At 41.8% G+C, this 20000-nt stretch overlaps 4 protein-coding genes across 7 annotated transcripts in view; 1 reads left to right on the top strand and 3 right to left on the bottom strand.

Moving 5' to 3' along the window:
• pfklb (phosphofructokinase, liver b) overlaps positions 1-2229 on the bottom strand; it is a 10109-nt gene extending 7880 nt beyond the window's left edge. The window contains 4 exon segments of the mRNA XM_057361719.1: positions 557-746; positions 1093-1170; positions 1250-1323; positions 2029-2229. Of these exon segments, the coding sequence (XP_057217702.1) occupies positions 557-746; positions 1093-1170; positions 1250-1323; positions 2029-2110 (424 nt within the window). The 5' untranslated portion in view covers positions 2111-2229.
• A 295-nt stretch (positions 2230-2524) lies between these two features.
• On the top strand, positions 2525-4474 carry cfap410 (cilia and flagella associated protein 410). The gene is made up of 7 exons (XM_057362322.1): positions 2525-2850; positions 3030-3048; positions 3441-3487; positions 3576-3805; positions 3872-4019; positions 4094-4190; positions 4332-4474. The coding sequence occupies exons 1-7, from the start codon at positions 2708-2710 to the stop codon at positions 4470-4472; spliced, it is 825 nt and encodes a 274-aa protein (XP_057218305.1). The 5' UTR covers positions 2525-2707; the 3' UTR covers positions 4473-4474.
• A 404-nt stretch (positions 4475-4878) lies between these two features.
• Positions 4879-12297, bottom strand: orc2 (origin recognition complex, subunit 2). 3 transcript variants are annotated; one of them, XR_008965077.1, is made up of 17 exons: positions 12059-12297; positions 11725-11877; positions 11502-11588; positions 11341-11433; positions 11236-11261; positions 11100-11157; positions 10774-10937; positions 10605-10703; positions 10411-10520; positions 10198-10330; positions 10032-10128; positions 9786-9932; positions 9495-9666; positions 9360-9413; positions 9182-9322; positions 5347-5408; positions 5134-5186 (listed from the first exon to the last, which is right to left on the bottom strand). XR_008965077.1 is itself a non-coding variant. In XM_057362321.1 (16 exons), the coding sequence occupies exons 1-16, from the start codon at positions 12135-12137 to the stop codon at positions 4905-4907; spliced, it is 1683 nt and encodes a 560-aa protein (XP_057218304.1). In that variant the 5' UTR covers positions 12138-12297; the 3' UTR covers positions 4879-4904. The 3 variants fall into 3 exon arrangements, 1 of the variants encoding a protein (XP_057218304.1); XM_057362321.1 differs by lacking the exons at positions 9182-9322; positions 9360-9413 and adding an exon at positions 4879-4988 and having other exon boundaries at positions 5068-5186; XR_008965076.1 differs by having other exon boundaries at positions 9182-9413.
• Positions 12298-13895: 1598 nt separating this feature from the next.
• ldb1b (LIM-domain binding 1b) overlaps positions 13896-20000 on the bottom strand; it is a 24955-nt gene continuing 18850 nt past the window's right edge. For both annotated transcript variants that reach the window (XM_057361833.1, XM_057361834.1), the window contains exons 3-11: positions 19906-19950; positions 19348-19423; positions 19092-19194; positions 18633-18805; positions 18424-18546; positions 17303-17386; positions 17099-17222; positions 16861-17009; positions 13896-15783 (exon numbers count right to left, since the gene is read on the bottom strand). In XM_057361833.1, coding sequence (XP_057217816.1) covers positions 15553-15783; positions 16861-17009; positions 17099-17222; positions 17303-17386; positions 18424-18546; positions 18633-18805; positions 19092-19194; positions 19348-19423; positions 19906-19950 — 1108 coding nt within the window. In that variant the 3' untranslated portion in view covers positions 13896-15552. The remainder of the gene's footprint in view (positions 15784-16860; positions 17010-17098; positions 17223-17302; positions 17387-18423; positions 18547-18632; positions 18806-19091; positions 19195-19347; positions 19424-19905; positions 19951-20000) is intronic.

The raw sequence follows: 20000 nt of genomic DNA on the forward strand, positions 1-20000 counted from the left end.
TCAACCTTGATTAGTTCAGTGATTCAAGGATAGACATGAAACGGCTCTTTTAATTCATTCAAATAAATCATATTAAACTACATAAAGTACTCTTATTAACTGACCGAAGTATTACAAATGTGAGAATTATACATTAAAGCACGGATTCTAAAGTTAGACTTTGAATTTTGATGTCAATTCCACTATTGCACACACACATATATTATATTACACACAGTATGTAGATTAATGACATCAGAAGTAACTGTCATTAAATTACAGAAAAAATGAGAGTAATCCCTTACTTTACTTTTTCAAGGGAAAAGTCATTAAATTACAGTAACTCATTACTTAGTAACTAGTTACACCCAACACTGGACATGATGTTGTTGTGTGAACTGAACACATGAAGGCAGCTCTTGGCAGCTTCAAACGGAAGAAACCAGAAGCCTCATTCATGCTGCTTCTCGAAGACAAGTGAAGAAGAAACGTGTAAGCTCAGAGAGAGAGAGATGTGACATGTATAACATGACTTTAGTTTGAATTTCTCTCTCAAACATGTGTTGTGAGGTTTGACCTTGTTTCACCAGCTCGGCCAGCAGGTCACTCCACTCGCTGCGGAAGATGTTGGCTCCGGTCAGACTGCCGTCTCCTCCACACACACACAGATTGGTGATGCCGCGCTGGAGCAGGTGAAACGCAGCCGCCAGTCGACCCTCTCGTGTGGTGAAAGCTTTACAGCGGGCACTGCCAATGATGGTGCCACCCTGACATACACCGCACTAATCAGTTATATCAGATTGTTATACGATCATTTCTGTTCAGCTCAAGAAATGAAGTCATGAGTACATCAAGAGGGAATATTATATTTGGGTGAACTATCTTTTGATGTAATCACATATATTTCTGAGACGTGCCCGCTGTCACATGCTATCAAACACACTGTAACACTGAAGAGAGTATGCAGCGAGCAGCCTATCCTGTGAGATTATCATGAGCTCAGAAAGAGACCTGAGGGTCACGGAGGCAATGTCACGGCGGATTTCCACTACACTATAAACACGTCTGATTTCATCTCAATCCTGCCCGAGCGCACATGTGTCTCACACTCACAAGCTGAATGATGTTGGTGACGCTCTGCCAGTTGGCGAGTTTGATGTGATCGCCTCCGTCCACCAGCCCTTGATAACCCTGAAGAAGACATGCATGAGATCAACAGCGTCACAGAACCTCACGGACACTTCAGTGCGTGTGAGGCAACATCACCTACCTCATATATGAGGTACACTTTAGCACCCACATAAATGCCCATGCGTGTTACAGCACGAACAGCTGCGTTCATACCTGCACAACACACACACACACACATCATTGTGAGTCAGACTGGTTAATCGGTCAATGTTCACTGTGTGTTACTGACCGGCCGCTCATGCATGTGTGCCAATTCATTCACATGCACACTTCATGAGCAAATAAATGTGGATCACACGTGACATGCATGAAAACTAGATGCGGAGCTGCACGGACAGGTTACATAACGCGCGCGCTCCAGATAGTCATGAAAACACAAAGACTTCTGGGAATGAGCCAGTTTCCTCTGTGCACACTAAACACTAACCCCTGCATCCTAATTCACACAGCGTTAGAAGAACTGTCCTAGTACGTCCATACTCTTTTGTTACACAATAAAATATACTTTATTATAACAGAAATAGTACGCAGCGTGAATGTTTTCTTTCTGTGTGATTGTGATGACGTGCAAATGTCAATGTTAAAATGAAGCTGTAAATCATTACATTCATGTCGGAATTCCTCCACAACAGGTTGTCACATTTGCTGTGGACGCAAACCTATTCAGCTCCCTACATAGACAGCACTCTGGGCATCATACGCGCCGGTATGGATTTTAGGAAGGCGTTTGCGACGCGTCAATGCGCATCCGCTCGCGTTGTGACCTGTACTAAAATGTCCGATGTTGAGTAGGTAGACAGATGACTGGTTTAAGAAAAACGGACACGATCAGACTTGATTTGTTTTAACGTCACTCACCCTGCGCGTCTCCGCCGCTCGTCAGGACCGCGATGGCTTTACCCGCGCCGCTCATCCGCAGCTTCTCAAAATCCACGTGCATGATGACAGAATACCGATACAAACCCGTTAAACACGCAAAATGACTTTCACTGTTGAGCCTTATTTCACATGCACTGCGCTCAGCTTACTAGAGGCGTCGGCCGCGCGCACGTCCTGCTCCGCCTACTGTTTGTTTAAAGAGCATTCATCTCGAGTTAACATTTGTGGTTGTTTTTAACCAGTAAGTGTTTATAATCTATATTAATTACTTTTTTAAAGAATAACTGAGTTCATGGGATCATATAACGATTGGATTTAAATCAGGATTTCAAGCTGTAATCAATATGTGTACACCTACACAAACCCATTAATGGAACAGATCATTTCCCTTTTTATTTGTTACTTCATTTGTGGTTTTATTTGTAGTAAAAACATGGTTTATCTTTGCAAAATTACGTGTCATTCCAACCAGAGTTACTTTGGTATCTTTTTTAGTTGTATTATTTATTCACACGTTCAGGAATGATGAGGGATTTAAATAAATGTTCACGTGTCGCCCCCTGCTGCTCATGCGGTGAACCGAGCGGAGTGTCTTGCGCTGTTGTCATGGACACGGAGTCACGCGCATGCGCACTGGCAGACGTCCAGCAGCGCCGTCATGTTCGCAGGAGCTGCTAAGATCAACGGGGACGAATTTCAACTCGAAAACCTTCATTTCAGCGACATGAAACTAACACGTAAACTCGTTCTGGCTCGAGCGAAAGCGTCAGACCTCGAGAGTGTGAAGAAATTAAACTGCTGGTGTGTTTTCTGCTGTTTGTTAGCGTTTAGCCTCGTAAACGTCAGTCATTTCATTCACATCACTCTTCGCGTGCTTGTGTTTTTAAACTCGCAACTGTTTAAATATGTTCAGTGTGGATTTACTTTAGGATATCTGTTGAATATTTGTGTATAATTTGATCATGTCTCGTGTTTTTCAGGGGCTGCAATCTGACAGATGTGAGTGTGAATCTTTTTCTTCTGATACAGTGAAACGCTACAGTGATGACGTCACAAAATATCATCAGATAACATGAGGCTTGTTCGACTTGATGCGGCGCGGCAAGATCAAAGTACCGCGAGCGGGATTCGAAACCAAACTTTTTACCATTTTTGAATGGCTCTCGCGGTACTTTGATGTCATCCGCCTGTCGGGTCTTGCGGCGCCGCATCAAGCCTATAATGTTACTCTTCCATGATATTAACTTGCTACACCATGTAAATAGCGATGATATAATGTGTGTGATTGACATTCTTGCGAAACCTAGTGTGCTCCCTACCTAGGCAGCATTCTCACGTGGTCCTGCTAGAGCGATGTGTTGATATTGCTCTGTGATCATGTTTTTCCACAGATCTCTCTATTTTTGGAAATGCCTAACATTGAGGTTCTCACACTGAGGTTTGTTTGTGTCTTTTTGTTATGAATGAGTGTTGGTAATGATGAATGTCATCACCTATCTGGAATCTCTCTCTCTCTCTCTCGTTAGTGCTAATAAAATCTCATCTCTGGAGCACATATCATCATGTCAGCGTCTCACTGAGCTGTATTTGAGACGGAACAACATTCCGAGTCTGTCAGAACTGAAGCACCTGAAGAATTTGACCCGTTTAAAGGTTCTGTGGTTAGCGGAGAATCCGTGCTGCGCTTCTGACCCGACCCAATACCGTCTGACCGTCCTCAGAAATCTGCCCGGACTGCACAAACTCGACAATCAGGGTGAGTTCGCATGAAGCTCAACGCATTATGAACTGCACGATCAGTGTTGAATTTCTGCTCTTCCAGCGGTCACAGAGGAGGAACTCATTCTAGCATTTAAGGAAGGGGAGGAGCTTGTCACACCTCCAAGCTCCGCCCCTCTTAAGTCCACCAATGGCCTCACAGAAGCAGACTCCGAGACTGACCCTCTCAATTACAGCATGGAGGAAACCAAGTAAGATTTGATATTCTGACAGCGTCTCGTCTAATGAGCGTGTCTGTGCTGATGTTTTGAGTTGTTGTGTTCAGTCAAATTCGCGCTCAGCTGGGAATGAAGCTGTTGCCCAGAGACAAGTTCCCATCGCTGTCGTCCCTGCGGGAGCCTGGAGAAACATCCAAGACAAAGGTACAACAGACCACATCACCTTCACACACCGCAGATATATCTACAGTCATTCCGTTTCAAAATGGCTGGAAACAAATGAAATGCTACGGGAGCGTTTCAACTGCCTCGTGAAGGTCTGTGAACGGTTCTGTTTGTGGGCAGAGTCACACACTGGAGGCGGTTCTTCTCCTGCTGCAGGATCTGGACATCAATGAACTGAAGATCGTTCAATCGGTCGCTGAGAGCAAACTGAGATCACGCAGTCGACAGAGAGACCGTCAGAAATCTCCCATCTGTATGTAAAAATCTGTACACCAGCCACACGTCAGCGATCAGGGAAAATGTGATCGCAAAATATTTCCATACTAGAAATAATAAAGAAATTCTCATATAACAACTCTGGACGTTCTTTTTAAAACAAACAGTTTTACAACCCATTAAAACACCTGACAGACAAGTTTCACATCCTGAACAAAACGTCACATGTAAAGTTTGCATTTGTGTTTGTTACCATGTTGCCTTCTGTTCAAACGAAAACACCTTTCGCTTTCTGTTCTTTAGCTAGAAATATAACCCTTCCTTTCAATATTATTTACGAGGATGTATTTTTATATGTAAATAAACTCAGGAATATGCACAAACAAGAATGTTTATTGTTTTTTCTCCATGTTCTTTTACAGTTTTATGTACATGATCAATCTAATCCATAACACACCGTTAGTGATTCTACAGATGTCAGTCTGTATCGCTCCTCTCCAGAAAGTCCGTCAGTGTCCCGTTATCAACAGGGATGAGCAGATATTCCACCCCGTCTGCTCCCTACACACACAAACACATCACTGCTCAATCGGACACGTTATGTTTGTTTTAACACACGAGACAACAGAAGCGCTCTGACCTTTTTGGTCCGGATCAGTTTATGATCTCTGAATTCAGTGAGCTGCGTGCGAAGCGTGATGTCACTGTTCACCAGGAAAGATTCACGACAGCGCTGGTAAAAATCCTGGAAAGACAAACCTGAAGAAACAGAAATCACTGAAATGAAGGAAACACACAAACAGCTTTGACTTGAATCGGTTTAGATGCTGTCAATAATGCACCTTTGATCTGTGATTCAAGAAAAACACAATGACGTACACACTGAATACAGACGGTCAGTGAGTGGTCAGTATCTCACCTGTGTATGCAGGATTATCTTTGTTCTCCAACTGAAACTCTGCCAGTAATCTAAAGATCCCCCTATATGAGACACACGTGAGATTCAGATGACTAGGGATGGGTGGTGTTGTTAAGATTTTAACGGTATTATTACTCTTACTGATACTGCTTATCGCTCCGGTACTTTAACAGTAGTCTTATCGGTTCTTTTGGATATTTTATTTTAAAAAATAAGACCAAAAATATGATTTATATTTATGAATAGCATTAGCTTTACCGATGCTCCGGTCTTTCATAATTTAGCCCCAGGGCTCTTTATAACACCTTCCAAACATCTACTATAAAAAACTATAAAGTCCCTGTGAACGGGAAGTTGCGATAGTTTTTACTTCCGTATTTTGAGTGAAATGGGATTTCTAACAGGGTTCCCACACTTTCGTCAACACCAAATTCAAGGACTTTCAAGGACTTTTTCAAGCACATTTTGGTCAAATTTAAAACTGAGTTTTTGTACCGTCGCCGGGCACTTTGGGAAAAGGATACCATTTTTTATGATTTCTCTCTTCACAAAGGGCCATTTCAGAAGTCTGTTAGCAAAGGGTACACGCAGTCACAGACATAAATAGACACGGCATTGAAGGCTTTGGCCTGTTGCTGTTATGGGTTCAACATGCTGCCATATTGGAGAGGACAAGACATAAACAAAAGGGAGCTTCTTCGAATAAAAAGCACAATAACGTTTACGTTTCACATTGGATTTTTTATGATTTACAGTCTACGTGGTGTATAAAAATGTCTTGTCTCGAGTTACTTATAATAGATAGTCAGACTTAGAAAATTGTTCGTTGTTTTGAGGAATTTAGAAAATTCACACTGGTCAAATAGTGATTTGGCTTATTTTTCATAGTAACTGTGGAGACATTACAATGTAAGTATGGGATACTGTACAGTACAGGCGCCCGCTTATGATAGAATAAAGGACTGAAGCGGAGACGAATATCACACAGAAGGGGTTTCTTTTGCAATGACAACCGACTGGCTGAACATTATCCTGATGTTAACATGCCTACTTGCCTCAAGAGCAAATTATATCATGTATTATGTATTGATTTTAAATATTTTATTAAACCATTTCTAACAAATGCAAACCTACTGCAAGGAAAACATTTTTACTTTTGGTTTTTAGGCAAGAAAAAAGTTTAAAAAAGACAAACATTCAATTTGGTTTAATCATTTGTAAATATAATCCCATATATGTTATTATTATTGTACTTGTCAGAATGACAAGTACCTGGTAGTGTTGTCAAAAGTCCCGGTACTTCGGGTCCAAGTCGGTACCTAAAAATAAAAAAGACGCAACAAGACGTGATGAGCAGATAAGCGCGGCTCCGTCCGCAAGAGATGCGCGGCTCCATCCGCAAGAGATGCGCGCAGAAATACTTCTGATTCAAGTCACGAAGAAAACAAACAGAGTTTTGTGGTGAAATGAGGAAACATCCGGATTTAAGTTAACTAGTTCAAGCGGTAAGTTTCAAATTCTGTTCGCGTTTGCATTATGAATGTTGTAGCATATGTTAAGTTAAAGGTTACGTTAAAATAAACGTCCCTGTTTGCGTGTTAATTTGTTAGCGCCAATGCTAATCCAGTAAAGTGTCCTTATTAACCATTAATGCTTTTATAACTGTAATGGGGTCAAATAAATGGGAGGACAGGATGGGGTTTACAGTACCTATTTTATATTGGCCTATCTGAAATCTATGTGCTAGAAAACTAGCATACTAACTGTATGACTAGCAATGTGTATGTCTTGGATAGATAACTCTATTAGGTTTAAAAAGCCACATTTAAACTCAATAAAAATCTATCTGTTGCATTTATTATTTTAATATACAGTTACCTTAATGTAAGTAATCTTGTGTAAATGCAGTATAAAAACGGAGGTTTGTTTTAATATTGCATATGCATGTTTGTTCAGTCAGTTGAATAACTGAAGTTTATTCTATTTGTCTTCTACAGCAGCAGACTGAGGAGGATGTTCATCAGCATGAGAGACCCCAGTGAGCACACAACCGTTTCAGCAACAATTAACTTATACTTCATGTATACAAAATGGCATTGCTTTCTATACATTTATATTAACAATGAGCTTTATTAATAAAATTGTGTTTCAATTAGCATGTACTGGTGTTTTGCTTTGGTACCGAAATTAGTACAGAGAACAGTGGAATTTTACTGGTATTGGTACAGACTACTGAAATTTTGGTACCGTGACAACACTAGTACCTGGATGATTGTGCATTATTAGTTTTGATAATAAACAGATGAGAATGCCCTCAAGGAGCTTAATTCAAAGGGTTCTGCCCTTCAAAGGTAGTACAACATAGGTGAGTTCACTTCTGTTTGGAATTCACCTTTCATTTGAATATTTTTATTTTCAATTTATTTATTTACCATTCAATGTGACAAGTAATCAACGGTGACCCTATGTACGCTCAATGTCATCTGTCAAGCTGCGTAAATAGTGCTCTGGAAAGTTTCAAGACATTATATAAAATAAATTGTAAATAAAAATATATGATATTACTGTATGATGATTATTATTACTGTTATATTCAAAATTAGGTAGAAAGCTGTTTCTAAAAGATACAGATCTCTGAGGCGTGCAGGAATACACCAGCATTCAAACATTTCGTTCCATCACTGCTGATATTGTGAACTTGATCAAAAATGACTGAGCGACTTCAGACACAGCAAGCTCAAATATCCAAACCTCCGCCCAAACACACAGCAAAAGTTCATTACTGCAACAGATAACACTGCTGAGAGCATGTTTTTGTTTTCGCTAAACCAATGCTATAGCTAGCATTTCAGTGTTTCTTAACATCCTAAAAATGATTCAAACTCTTAAGGCACATTAACTGACAAGAATAAAGATAACTAATGAAATTATTCTTGAAATGAACGTAACTGAAAAGAAACTTATTTATAAGTGGTTTAATACAACATACAGTATGTTTGACCGTATACGATGATCTTAACCGTTGTGCTTGATGCATAACCCGCTGGTGTACTCCACATCTTAACTTTGATAAACCATATTTTTATTATAGCTCAAGCATCGGTGAATTTGCACTTCTCTGGCATTGAGCGAGTTAAATAACTCCACGCCTCTGACTGATTTACGCAGTACTGCACATGATCACAATTTATCCGCTCAAAGCCTCTTTTTTTAAGTTCTTCCTGCTTTCCCCCAGATCAGCAACGTTTTTTTGTTCTGGCTTCGGCAACACTAACCAATATTTTTAACAGCGCTGCAACTAACAAAATCTAGTTTGTTTAATTTAAGCACTTTCAAGTACCTATGTCTGTTTTCAAATACTTTCCAGTTCTTGAATTCATATGTCAGAAATTCAAATACTTTCAAGCACTTTCAAGAAGAGTGGGAACCCTGTTCTAATGAGAAAAATAGTGAGCTTGGCTTTCGTCTTTCTCTGCGATTTGATTGGATGTATGAAAATAGCCGTTGTGGTTTGAAATGGAACTGGCAGCAGACTGACAGTTGAAGGGGAGGAGTTAACGGATGCTCCGCCCAAGCCGTCTAACATACCTCATTTAAGATGGATAGTCATTACAGGAAGGAAGTGCATTTTCAGATTTTAATTTAAGATTATGAGGGCACACGATTTTAAAAAGAGAATGACCCACATGATAAGCTATTGACTAAACGCTGCAATATTTCATGAAAAAACAGGCATTGTCACTTTTTATTTCACTGGGACTTTAAGATTAGATCAAGTGACCAGAATCGTGGGGTCATTTGTTGTGAGGCTGCGCAGGACGTGTGTGTGTGTTACCTGGCGTTTGGCGTGAGGCTGCGCAGGACGTGTGTGTGTGTGTGTGTTACCTGGCGTTTGGCTGCGCAGGACGTGTGTGTGTGTGTGTTACCTGGCGTTTGGTGTGAGGCTGCGCAGGACACGTGTGTGTGTGTGTGTTACCTGGCGTTTGGCTGCGCAGGACGTGTGTGTGTGTTACCTGGCGTATGGTGTGAGGCTGCGCAGGACACGTGTGTGTGTGTGTGTGTGTTACCTGGCGTTTGGCTGCGCAGGACGTGTGTGTGTGTTACCTGGCGTTTGGCGTGATGCTGCGCAGGGTGTGTGTGTGTGTTACCTGGCGTTTGGCGTGAGGCTGCGCAGGACGTGTGTCAGTGAGCTCAGCGCGAGCGCTCCCGTCTGCTGGACGAGCAGCGAGTTCTCATACGAGGTCTCTTCAGTGTAGGGCATGTATGTGGTGGTCTCGTACCACAGCCAGTTAAACAAACTCATCTTTGCTTGATCCCAGACTGCCAAACACAAAGATGACACGTCACACACACGTGATGTATGCTCGGAATCCAGCAGATACCATCCATCCATACTATCAAACAACTGTACAAGTCAGTTCAACCAAACACACACTTACTGAGCGGAGCGTTGATGTGGTCGATGGAAGCCACCATGTGCATGTTGGGAATGGACGCCAGCTGTCCCAGTGCCTGCTGGTTTCTGTCACCTCTCAGCATGGCCCCGTCAATGTTATTAATGATCAGAAAGATGTGATTGTCTGGGTCTGAAAGAGAGAACAAAACATACGTGTAGTTACACAACATTGAGATTTGAATCTGAGAATGAGTCTTCAGCGTGTTACAGATAATAAGACGAGCGATACCTTCTTTAAGAGTGTTCACAATGAAGTCGATCTGGTCGCTCGGGTTACGGAACGTCCCATCATGCTCCAGAATATCGCCAGTGATGCTGTTTAATATCTACATGACATCACACCACAAGATCAGATCAGATCATTCACTGCTGATGTGTATGAAACACAAACACACCGATTTGAGGGTCATGCTGGGAAAAAAGCCGTTGACCACCAGATGATCCAAGTCTGACAGCATAGACGTGCGGAACTTCTCCAGTAGAAGCTTCTTTGACCCCAGACCGAAGATCAGGATATTAAAACCCATGCTGAAACATTCACAGATTAACAATGTGTATCATGGTTCTGACAAACACACAACGACACACACACACACACACAACTCAACTGTAGCTGCAGCATCCACTTGTTGAAGTTCTTCTCGTGTTTCTCGTTCAGCCGTTTTATTTCTTCAGCGTAACACTGAGGCTTTTCAGCCAAGAGACTGAGCAGAGTCTCCTACAAACACACACAAACATCTCCGTCACGTTACACAACAACACAAATCAACAACTGCCTCTGAGTGTCAGGACGCTCACTCACCCGATCCAGTTTAGGTGTCTGGAGTTTCTGCAGAGTCCGATCAGACGTCAGAACTTTAGAGCTGCTGTGAGCCTCAAAATATTCACCCACCAAATCAGACTGGAATGAAAGGTCACAGTGAGGTCAGTGTTCAGCGTGTCAAGGTCAAGGTCAGTGCTGGAATGTTCACCTCAGGTAGTTTCTTGTTCTTCTTGCTGGGTGTTTTATAGAGGGCGCTGGCTGTGGTTTTGCTGGGTGTTTTGGGCTGGACATCTTGCTTTGACTCGTCTTCTTCATCTTCCTCAGAGTTGGACGGTGAGAGATCACTTTCACTCTCTGATCTCAGTGTTGGTGCTGGATGATGGATAACGTTCACCAACACAAACAGACATTAAACTTCAGATGCCCGTTCATAAAATCAAGTCCCACTCAACATTGTGTTTCAGTCATGACATAAGAGGGCAGTGAATGTTTCAGTCAAGAGGGCAGTGAATGTCGTGATTATAGAGTGTGTACCTGACATGCGTTTGCGCAGTCTGTGTGGCGTCGTTGAGATGAACTGCACTTTCTTTCCCTGAACACGGAGTAAAGAGCGTGTGAAACACACATGTCATGATTCAAAACCATCCAGTGTATTAATACATGGGCTCACCTTCTGAGGAGTCTTGTTCTGATTGGCTGATTCCGGAAAGAGAATATAAGAGTCAATCTTCAAACTAAGAGCAGGTTAAAACAGCATGACAAGAACAAAACAAACTTTTTGTGGCGCGGGTCGGGCTTGCAGAATCCTCATTTGTGTCTGATGAGCAGAACGTCACGCTTTTCCCAGGCGTCCGGGCCCATTCAGATGCTAAACACAGACCGACAAACATTACACAACTGTCATCACATGTTAACACTGAGAGTGAACGCGCTCACCTATCCGAGACATCTTTTTGGCTCGTTTGATGGTCTGAAAGGTGAAGACAGAAGATCCGCCGGCTGACGCTCCACTTTCACTCTCATCTGTTGAAAACACAACACAATAACAACAACACCACCACCACCGCTCAACTCTTTTCATTTGACAACTCCATACTCTTCATGAATTTCTTTAGCAGTACAGAACAATTTTAGGTGAAACGTCTGAGACCAAGTTGACCTTGTGTGTCGGTGCAGAGAGCTTCCACATAGTTCTGCTCATTCAAGGCATCTTCATCCTTCTCCTCGTCATCCTCCTCAGCAGATGTCTTTGATTTCTGAGGAGTCTTCAGGGTGACCAGGGTTTGTACACCCCCATGAGCTGCTTTAACATCTGACAGACATATTCACCATCAATAACACACGACACTACATGTGTGCCATAGCATGGACTTAAACATGACGCACTGCCATCTTTAGTAGATCCTACAATATATCGTATGTGTGTTCATGGCTGCGACTTTAACAAATAAAAAGCGAAAAAGCTTTTGACGTAAGATCATAAACACGGTTACCTTGTTGTTTCTCCACGATATGATCCAAAACATCTTCATCAGCCACGAACCGAACCTCTAAACTCTGTTTTTGCGTCATGTCGCAGCTTATAAATCAAACTCAGATTGCAAACTTTAATATTCGCATCACAGATGTGTTTAATAACATTGATCTTCATCACAAAGATTCATTTTGCTTCATTTTGAAAACTTCATGTGCTCTTCTCCATCCCGCGCCACAGGAAACATTTTAAGCGACGTGATGCGTGACAAGATGATCACGTGACACTCCGACGAATCAGAACTAGCCTTACGTTGAAAACTCCATCTCCCACAAGCCCGCGCGTTAAACCGCACGCATTTCAACTGTACCAAATACGTTCTTCGATCATTGTTTATTAATCTTTTTTTCAGAACAATAATAAAGATAAAAATACATTTCTATTGTTATATAATCGATGTTATATAAAATGTTGTAGTGAATGTGCAGTAGTGAGTACTTAAAAATATGTTGGTGACTGAACAACACTTTACACCCGAATAATAACAATATTTTTCTAATGGTCTGAAACCATTGATTGAACGATTTTTTAAATATTGTTTCATCAGTAAAGTGTTTTGTGTTAAAGCTGTCTATGAAGAGATTCTAACAGATTTTATTACTCATGACCTGCTCAACTTCAACCCTTCTCAATAAAGAATAATATTCTGTCGGACCGATAGAGAAATGTCATTTGATAGTGTTCTGAGCAGTTTCAATCCAACCGTCACTGGACGGAAAGATTAAATGTACCCTTTACACATTAACAAATATGAAATAAAACGTAGTTCTGCCGTCTGCATCTGATACAACATCATCTTTTATGAAACATTTAATGGCAAAATGATCAATTTATACACAGTAAGTGCCCTTGTATAAAAGTGTCTTCACTGATAAAAATATACACAAACAATATTGTCAACTTGCATAAACAAATAATAAAATATAATCATATAAAAATCTAGAATTTTGGCCCTTTTTTGGCCCAATACTTTCACAGTGTTGTGGGTTTTGAATGAAAGTCTCAAATCTGCAGTTGTGATTTCATGTGTTTGTTCTTTCACAGCAGATGGTCTGAAGCTTCAGCGGATTCTTCTTGAAACTGCTCTTCAAACACAATAAGAGAGATAAATCTGTGATACTAAACACAGCTGTTTGTCTGTTATAAAGACCCCAAGGTCTGAATACAGAACACACGGGATATATGACGTCATAAGATCAGTCTGATAACTTTTTTAAACCGAGGTCCAGGGATCTACTGAAAATGATAGAGAAATAAAGACATTTTCATATTTATAAGTTTATCTCTGTTGTCTTGTACATTAATATTTTCCTGGTTTTTATGTTTTGTTTCTTTTTAGTGTTTTTGTCACTACTTTATTTCACTCACTGGGGTTTGTAAGTATTCTGTTTTGTGATAAAACAAGATTTACTTAAAGTTGCTGCAGACTCGAACTGAAAATGTTTCTCTTCAGGTTCATAGATTCCACATTATTCTAAGCGTAGCCAATTATTTACAATATTTTGTCTTGATATTATGACGCTACTTATCTAACAGGTAAAATGCTTCTTTATACATAGAAATATCTGGATAGATAAGATATTTTAGGAAGGGCTCCCTCACAAAATGTTTAATATAAAGTTAGAAACCCTTAACCTTGTCATGTTTCTGTGTATCATTCACACAGTTGATATATTTAACATTATAACAGCTGTCATTACAGATAATGTGAACACAGCAATATTTACTATGTAGTAACAAAGAAGATTGCAGCTATAAATTTGATCTATTTTTGTTGTTCTTCATTTTATTTGCGAATCACAGAGAAACAGAAATCATTAAAGTGAAAATTCATATTTTATTGGTTCCATACATTAATTTAATCAAGGGCAGAAAATAAGAGGAAAAGAACAAGGCTCTATCAAACAGGGGCATCTACAAGATTAAAGGAGGAAAGTCACAATTTCGTTTCAATTACAAGTGCAGAGCTTTAACTCATTCAAACTCATCCAGCAGAAGAAAAGAAATCAAACAATAAAAGAAACTGAGTTAGACTTCAGCAGTATTGAGTGATGGAGAAATGGAACACATCCAGTTCTCCAGCTGGTGTCTCTTCACAAACTAAACCAAAACGTCGTGTGTGAGACAGAAAGAGAGAGAGAGAGAACGCAGAAACAAAACATGTCAAACATTTAAAGTATCTTGTGGTAGAAAATGATTTGTAATGCAAACAAATTAACAGAGACTGTGCCCTTGATTTCAATCAATCAGTTTTACACAAATTAAAATAATAATAACAACAGGGGGGAAAAGACGAGGTTTGTGTGTTTTATCTTTCCCGTTTTCATGTTTTTACACATCATTAGCTCAGAATGGCTTTATGTGACTCGAAGGAGGAATACATCTCAATACAGTTTTACAGAACTCTGCTACTACCTTAAATATACAAGCACAAATACACAGAAATGAATCAAAAGCTCACACTAAATGACTCTCTTTAAAAAATAACACAAACCAATAGAATCTGAGGGTTGAATCTAAAAGGACCTCAGCGGTCCCGTTTCTCCTTGGTTTGCAGCTTTCAATGTCGGTAAAAAAACCTCAAGAAATAAATGAAATAAAAACATACTAGGGAAATAGAGGCCGGTATAAAACACAGATAAAATTCTTCAAAATGCGTTTAGTTGAAACGCTCTCCATGTGAACTTTAAAAGCAGAACCGATTCAGGCTATTAAACAACATGTGACCCGCTCACAGTTTCAAGCATCCGCCAGAGGAAGACCCGAACCCACACCAGACTCTTCAGACTGAAAATGAGTGAATCGCTGAAATCTGTCCAGAACCTGCGAACGTATTTCAATTGAAAATCTAAAGGAAGAGTAAGAAAATAAAACCCATTCTGGGGACCATCATCCCCCCCAATTCTCACTACTGTATTGTATTTTGTAAAAATCAAGTTTGTGTTTTCATGTAAGTAACCAGGGTTAAAAGTTCACAAAAAAACAAAACAATATTACAGTAATGAGAAACATCTTTAAGAATAAGAAGAGGAGAGTAAACAAGAAAAGAAATTTCTTATTAGGCAATGAAATGACCTGGACGTGTTCTTGACAGGTTTTGTGTGATTCACCCGTTGGCATGTTTGACGTGTTGGCGCTTCCCACGAGGGTTTCTTCATCCCGTCTTAACTTAATCATAGCAACTATATCTACATGCTCCTCAGAGGACGTTCCACCCCATAAAACACCAACATGGAAACAGAGAGCGCTTGATTAAAAACTGTCCGCTGTCCTGTGTGTGTGTTCTGTTCTGGTTTGGCTCTCATCTCTGGTCCTCTGTGTTTATTTCCCGCTGACACAGGAAGACCAGCGCTGGGTGCCGTTCTGCAGGTAGATGAACGACTCCTCTTTCTTCCAATCTGATGCCCGACGCTCCCATTGGCTCTCCCCAGCCCCGCCCCCCAGCCCTGAGTCTCACTGAGATGCCTGTGAGGTGGGGTTGTCGTTCTTGCCTTCCTGGCTGGACGGAGGCTTGTTGTTCCAGGGACTGTTGGCACCCAGCGCAGGCGAGTTGTTAAAGCTGTCCTCATCGTCTATGCCATTGGCTGCATCAAACTGTGTGTTCTCCAGCCGCGTTATCAGCCGCTCGTCTTCGTCACCGAACTCCCCACCCATCAGAGTGGGTTCACCCACCACCATCACGTCCTGCACAGACAGGAAGAGCAAAGGCAACCATGAGACATGCATACATCAGTCCTCCAAAAACCATCAATCAGTCTACAGGGCACTGCATCACTTTATACTAAACCAGTGATTTAATACCCACAGACACACCACTGTAACGCAGGCCTGACTGTGATTGGATTGGTTACTCGCAGGGACCTGACTGTAACGCAGCGATTGGATTGGTTACTCGCAGGGACCTGACTGTAACGCGCGATGGGATTGGTTACTCGCAGGGACCTGACTGTAACGCGCGATGGGATTGGTTACTCGCAGGGACCTGACTGTAACGCGCGATGGGATTGGTTACTCGCAGGGACCTGACTGTAACGCGCGATGGGATTGGTTACTCGCAGGGACCTGACTGTAACGCGCGATGGGATTGGTTACTCGCAGGGACCTGACTGTAACGCAGCGATTGGATTGGTTACTCGCAGGGACTTGACTGTAACGCGCGATTGGATTGGTTACTCGCAGGGACCTGACTGTAACAGAGCGTTCACACCAGACGCGGTAAATCGCGCGTAGTTGGATGCTTGAACATTTTGAGTGTACTCGCTTCATTTGCGTGTCAAATTCACTTCACAACAGACGCGAATCCGCGTCATGGGAGGGGCTTCTACCAGGCGGCTCCAGTCGCATTGTGAAACGGCTGACATGGATTTTGTTGAGACTTTCCAGATTGTCCGACCTCCTCACTCACTTTCTTCCAAGCAAGATCCTTTTTATTACTGTTTTGATAAAAGTAAGAAGATGTATCGTACAGCTCCGGGTATCCACATACAGTGACGATGACTTTGTCCTCCATTGTTGTTTCGGATTTCTGCCTCCGCTCACTACGTCATAATGACGTCACTACTAGAGCAAGCTCCTGATTGGTTAATGTGGCCCGAATATTCGCCAAAGTTCAAATTTTTCAACTTGCGTGATTCGCCCGATACGCTCAATTCGAGCCGCAGGATGTCTATTGTGTCTTTGCATCGACTTAACATGTAAATCACTGGCGCTTCGCGTCTGGTGGGAACGCTCCATAACGCAGCGATTGGATTGGTTACTCACAGGAACCTGACTGGACAGTGGGAAGCTGTTTGCAGGACTCTTCTTCTTGCTGTTGCTGTTGTTGTTGGAGCCTCCGCCTGCGCTCATGGTGCTTCCGCCCGACATCTTGCGCTTCCGTCGTTTGCTTGGTGCCTGTCTGGCCGGTTCAGCTGCAGAGAGACGCGTCAAAAAAGAGATGAGCGACACTACAGATGAACAGCAGGAACACAAGAGGAACACAAGAGCTGCGATGTCTCACCGGGAGGAGCGACCATCCTCTGCCACTTCTGGAAGAGACATGTCTTCAGACAATCTCTGGGACTCAGACTGTACGTCTTGTGTCTGGACATCAGCTCCTGCATGGGCTCCAAGATAACACACAACTGACAGAACACACACAGAGACGGAGAGAATGAGGAATGAACACAAACTGTACAGAATGATCCGATGGATCAGAACTCACTCTGAGGTAGTTGAGGGTGGAGTTTGAGAGGCCGCATCTGGTGATGTTTTTAGACAGCTGGTCCAACATCTGCGGGTCCTGTGCCTGAGACACACAACATCACACACAATTATGAAGAATGATTTACAACACAAGACCTTAGAAATACAGTATGTCACCAACACAGAATTCACATGTCAGCTACATCAGTTTCTGCAGCCATGTCACACTTGTTATTTATTTATCAATCATCACATGTTCAGGTCATGCGTGTTAGAATCATTGACTACGTTTACATCAATAATGCGATTATTTCCAACAATCAGAGTAAGGACTCAATCGCGTTAACATGTTTACATGACATGAGAACACCTCTTTGCTCCCGTTTACATGAATGTTATTAGTCTGCTGATTTGCTATAATACACAGCACAAGCGATGATCTCAGATACAGTAGATGTAAATATATTCGTGTCAAATGCAAAACACTGTTATGTGGATGTATTTTCTGGTTATTCGGCACCGTGTTGAATATAGAAATATGATGGAAAATATCATCGCGTTCACGCTGTTTCTGTAGCTCAGTAGCTGTTTCTACAGCTTTCCTGTAGCTCAGTGGTTCGAGCGTGGTGCTAGCAACGCCAAGGTCATGGGTTGGATCCCAGGGATTGCACATACTCAACATCAACATGTATAGTATCATGCAATGTAAGTGGCTTTGGATAAAAGCGTCTGCCAAATGCATAAATGTAAATGTTCTGTGTGAGGGTAAGGAGCTGAGCTACTGGCAGCGAGTCGTGTTGATGGTTAAACTTCAGACTGTCATGTTTACCATGAATTTGCGCTTAAGGTGCGTGACAGAAGCACATGCGCCCCTTGATCAGAGCAGCATAAATGCGATTAAAGTGTTTACATGCCTTCATATTGTGATTAAAACCGGTGTACACCCCCATATGTTACTGCGATTACGAGCTTAATCGCATTATTTAAATCGAATGATTGCGTTTACACGAGGTAACGTGTAATCGCAGCCAGTATGGCCAAAGTGCTATTATAATCTGAGGGTGCATGTAAACGTAGTCATTGTTGTGTTGGATTCATCGGGCACATGTAACTGAACGGTTTGCTGAGAGAGGAACTGACATGCATGGCCAGGATGCTGCGGGGGATGAGCTCTCTGTGCTGTCTGATGCTGAAGTGCCATGTCTTTATCCTCATCATATCATCAAACATGAACTCCAGATACAGACGGCCCTCCACACACACCTGAAGAGAGAACAGACGACAACATTACACACACACACACACACACACCTGCTGAAGAACACCACTGACTTCATACAAACACACACCTGTGTGAACATGGGTTTGCCGTTCTGTGTGACCATCGTACACTGATCACAGTCCAGAGACACAAAGTTGTTGTGAAAAGACTCTTTAGGGTGCTTGAGGATGTAGTAGAGCTCAGTGGCTCCGCCCTCAAACACACTCCTGAAGTAACGTGGAATTAACGTCCGGCCAATCGCTGAACACAACAAAACATTCATCAGTAACGTAGCACCCTGAAAATCCATTTACAAATCACAGAACAACAACCATCATTAGCACTGAATGTCATCATTACACCAGTCATGCTAATATTTAATATTGTGTATCTGTGAATCATCAAGACCCTGTTTACAAACACGATCAGCTGATCTGAACACAGGTGGTCAGTGACATTCAATCACGTATGATCTGAGTGTATCCGGCAAACAACAACTGAGAATCTACACAAACATCAGATGACGAATGTCACGTGTGATGCTCACTGTATCGTTTTGGACCGTCCTCCAGACAGAACGTGATGGTCAACATAGCGTCATCTTCAAAGAATTCAGTAGTGAAGGCATCCCACCACAGATTATCACACTCCTGACAGAGAGAGAGAGAGAAATCAGTAGTCTGACATCAGACGGTTGATTCTGTGCCAGCGGTACACAGTTCAGACTTATAAGAAGTGCTTCAATTATTCACAATGTAAAGTGCTGTTAGTCAAGACTGAGAACACAGCAGCACAGGTCTCACCTCAGTCCAGTTCTGAAGTCTCTTATTGAGTTCAAATATCCTGTAGTCTGTCTGGTTTCCATACGGCGTGTGTCTCCTGAGACAGACAGACAGACAGACAGACATGTGTGTTAGTTCATCTGAATATTTACAATATTATCAATTCTATAGGCTTTATGTCGAACGTCACAGGCAGAAACCGGAAAACGAGTCTCATCGCATCCGGTTAAGTCTTTTGTAAGAGCGTCATTACATGAAGGGCTGTTTTACACAAAATGCCTTTAAATGAGCTACCAAAGATGATCAAAATCAATGCCCGTCACATAAACATTTTTTTTTTCTTCTCACAGACATCTGAATGCTAAAATAGCACAAAATGCCTAAAATGGAAACGGCTAGCTAGGTTAGCAGATTACCTTAAAAATCCATAGATATCACTAATAGTTAATATTGTGCATCCACTTATCTGACAAGCAGTTGAAACGAGACCCGTTTAGTCACGTGACATACGACATATACACTATCTAGTGCTAGTGCTCTAACATGACAGCATTAGATAAAACAATTTAGACATCTCACCCAATTCCAGGCTCCAGGTATGTGGGGGGGTACATGGGCGTCGGGCTGCAAAGACAGAAAAACATCATGTCAACCCTCATACAAACACACGCTTG

This window comes from Triplophysa rosa, linkage group LG20, assembly GCF_024868665.1.
Source record: "Triplophysa rosa linkage group LG20, Trosa_1v2, whole genome shotgun sequence".
In the NCBI taxonomy this organism is placed as follows: Eukaryota; Metazoa; Chordata; class Actinopteri; order Cypriniformes; family Nemacheilidae; genus Triplophysa; species Triplophysa rosa.

Excerpts from the sequence above, each read along its gene's own strand:
- cfap410 (XM_057362322.1), top strand. The coding sequence starts at position 2,708 with ATGTTCGCAGGAGCTGCTAAGATCAACGGGGACGAATTTCAACTCGAA. Across the intron at positions 3,806-3,871 it reads GCACAAACTCGACAATCAGG|CGGTCACAGAGGAGGAACTC; the intron begins GTGAGTTCGCAT and ends CTGCTCTTCCAG. Across the intron at positions 4,020-4,093 it reads TACAGCATGGAGGAAACCAA|TCAAATTCGCGCTCAGCTGG; the intron begins GTAAGATTTGAT and ends TGTTGTGTTCAG.
- orc2 (XM_057362321.1), bottom strand. The coding sequence starts at position 12,137 with ATGACGCAAAAACAGAGTTTAGAGGTTCGGTTCGTGGCTGATGAAGAT. Across the intron at positions 11,434-11,501 it reads CAAAAAGATGTCTCGGATAG|CATCTGAATGGGCCCGGACG; the intron begins GTGAGCGCGTTC and ends GTCTGTGTTTAG. Across the intron at positions 10,331-10,410 it reads AAGTGGATGCTGCAGCTACA|CATGGGTTTTAATATCCTGA; the intron begins GTTGAGTTGTGT and ends TGAATGTTTCAG.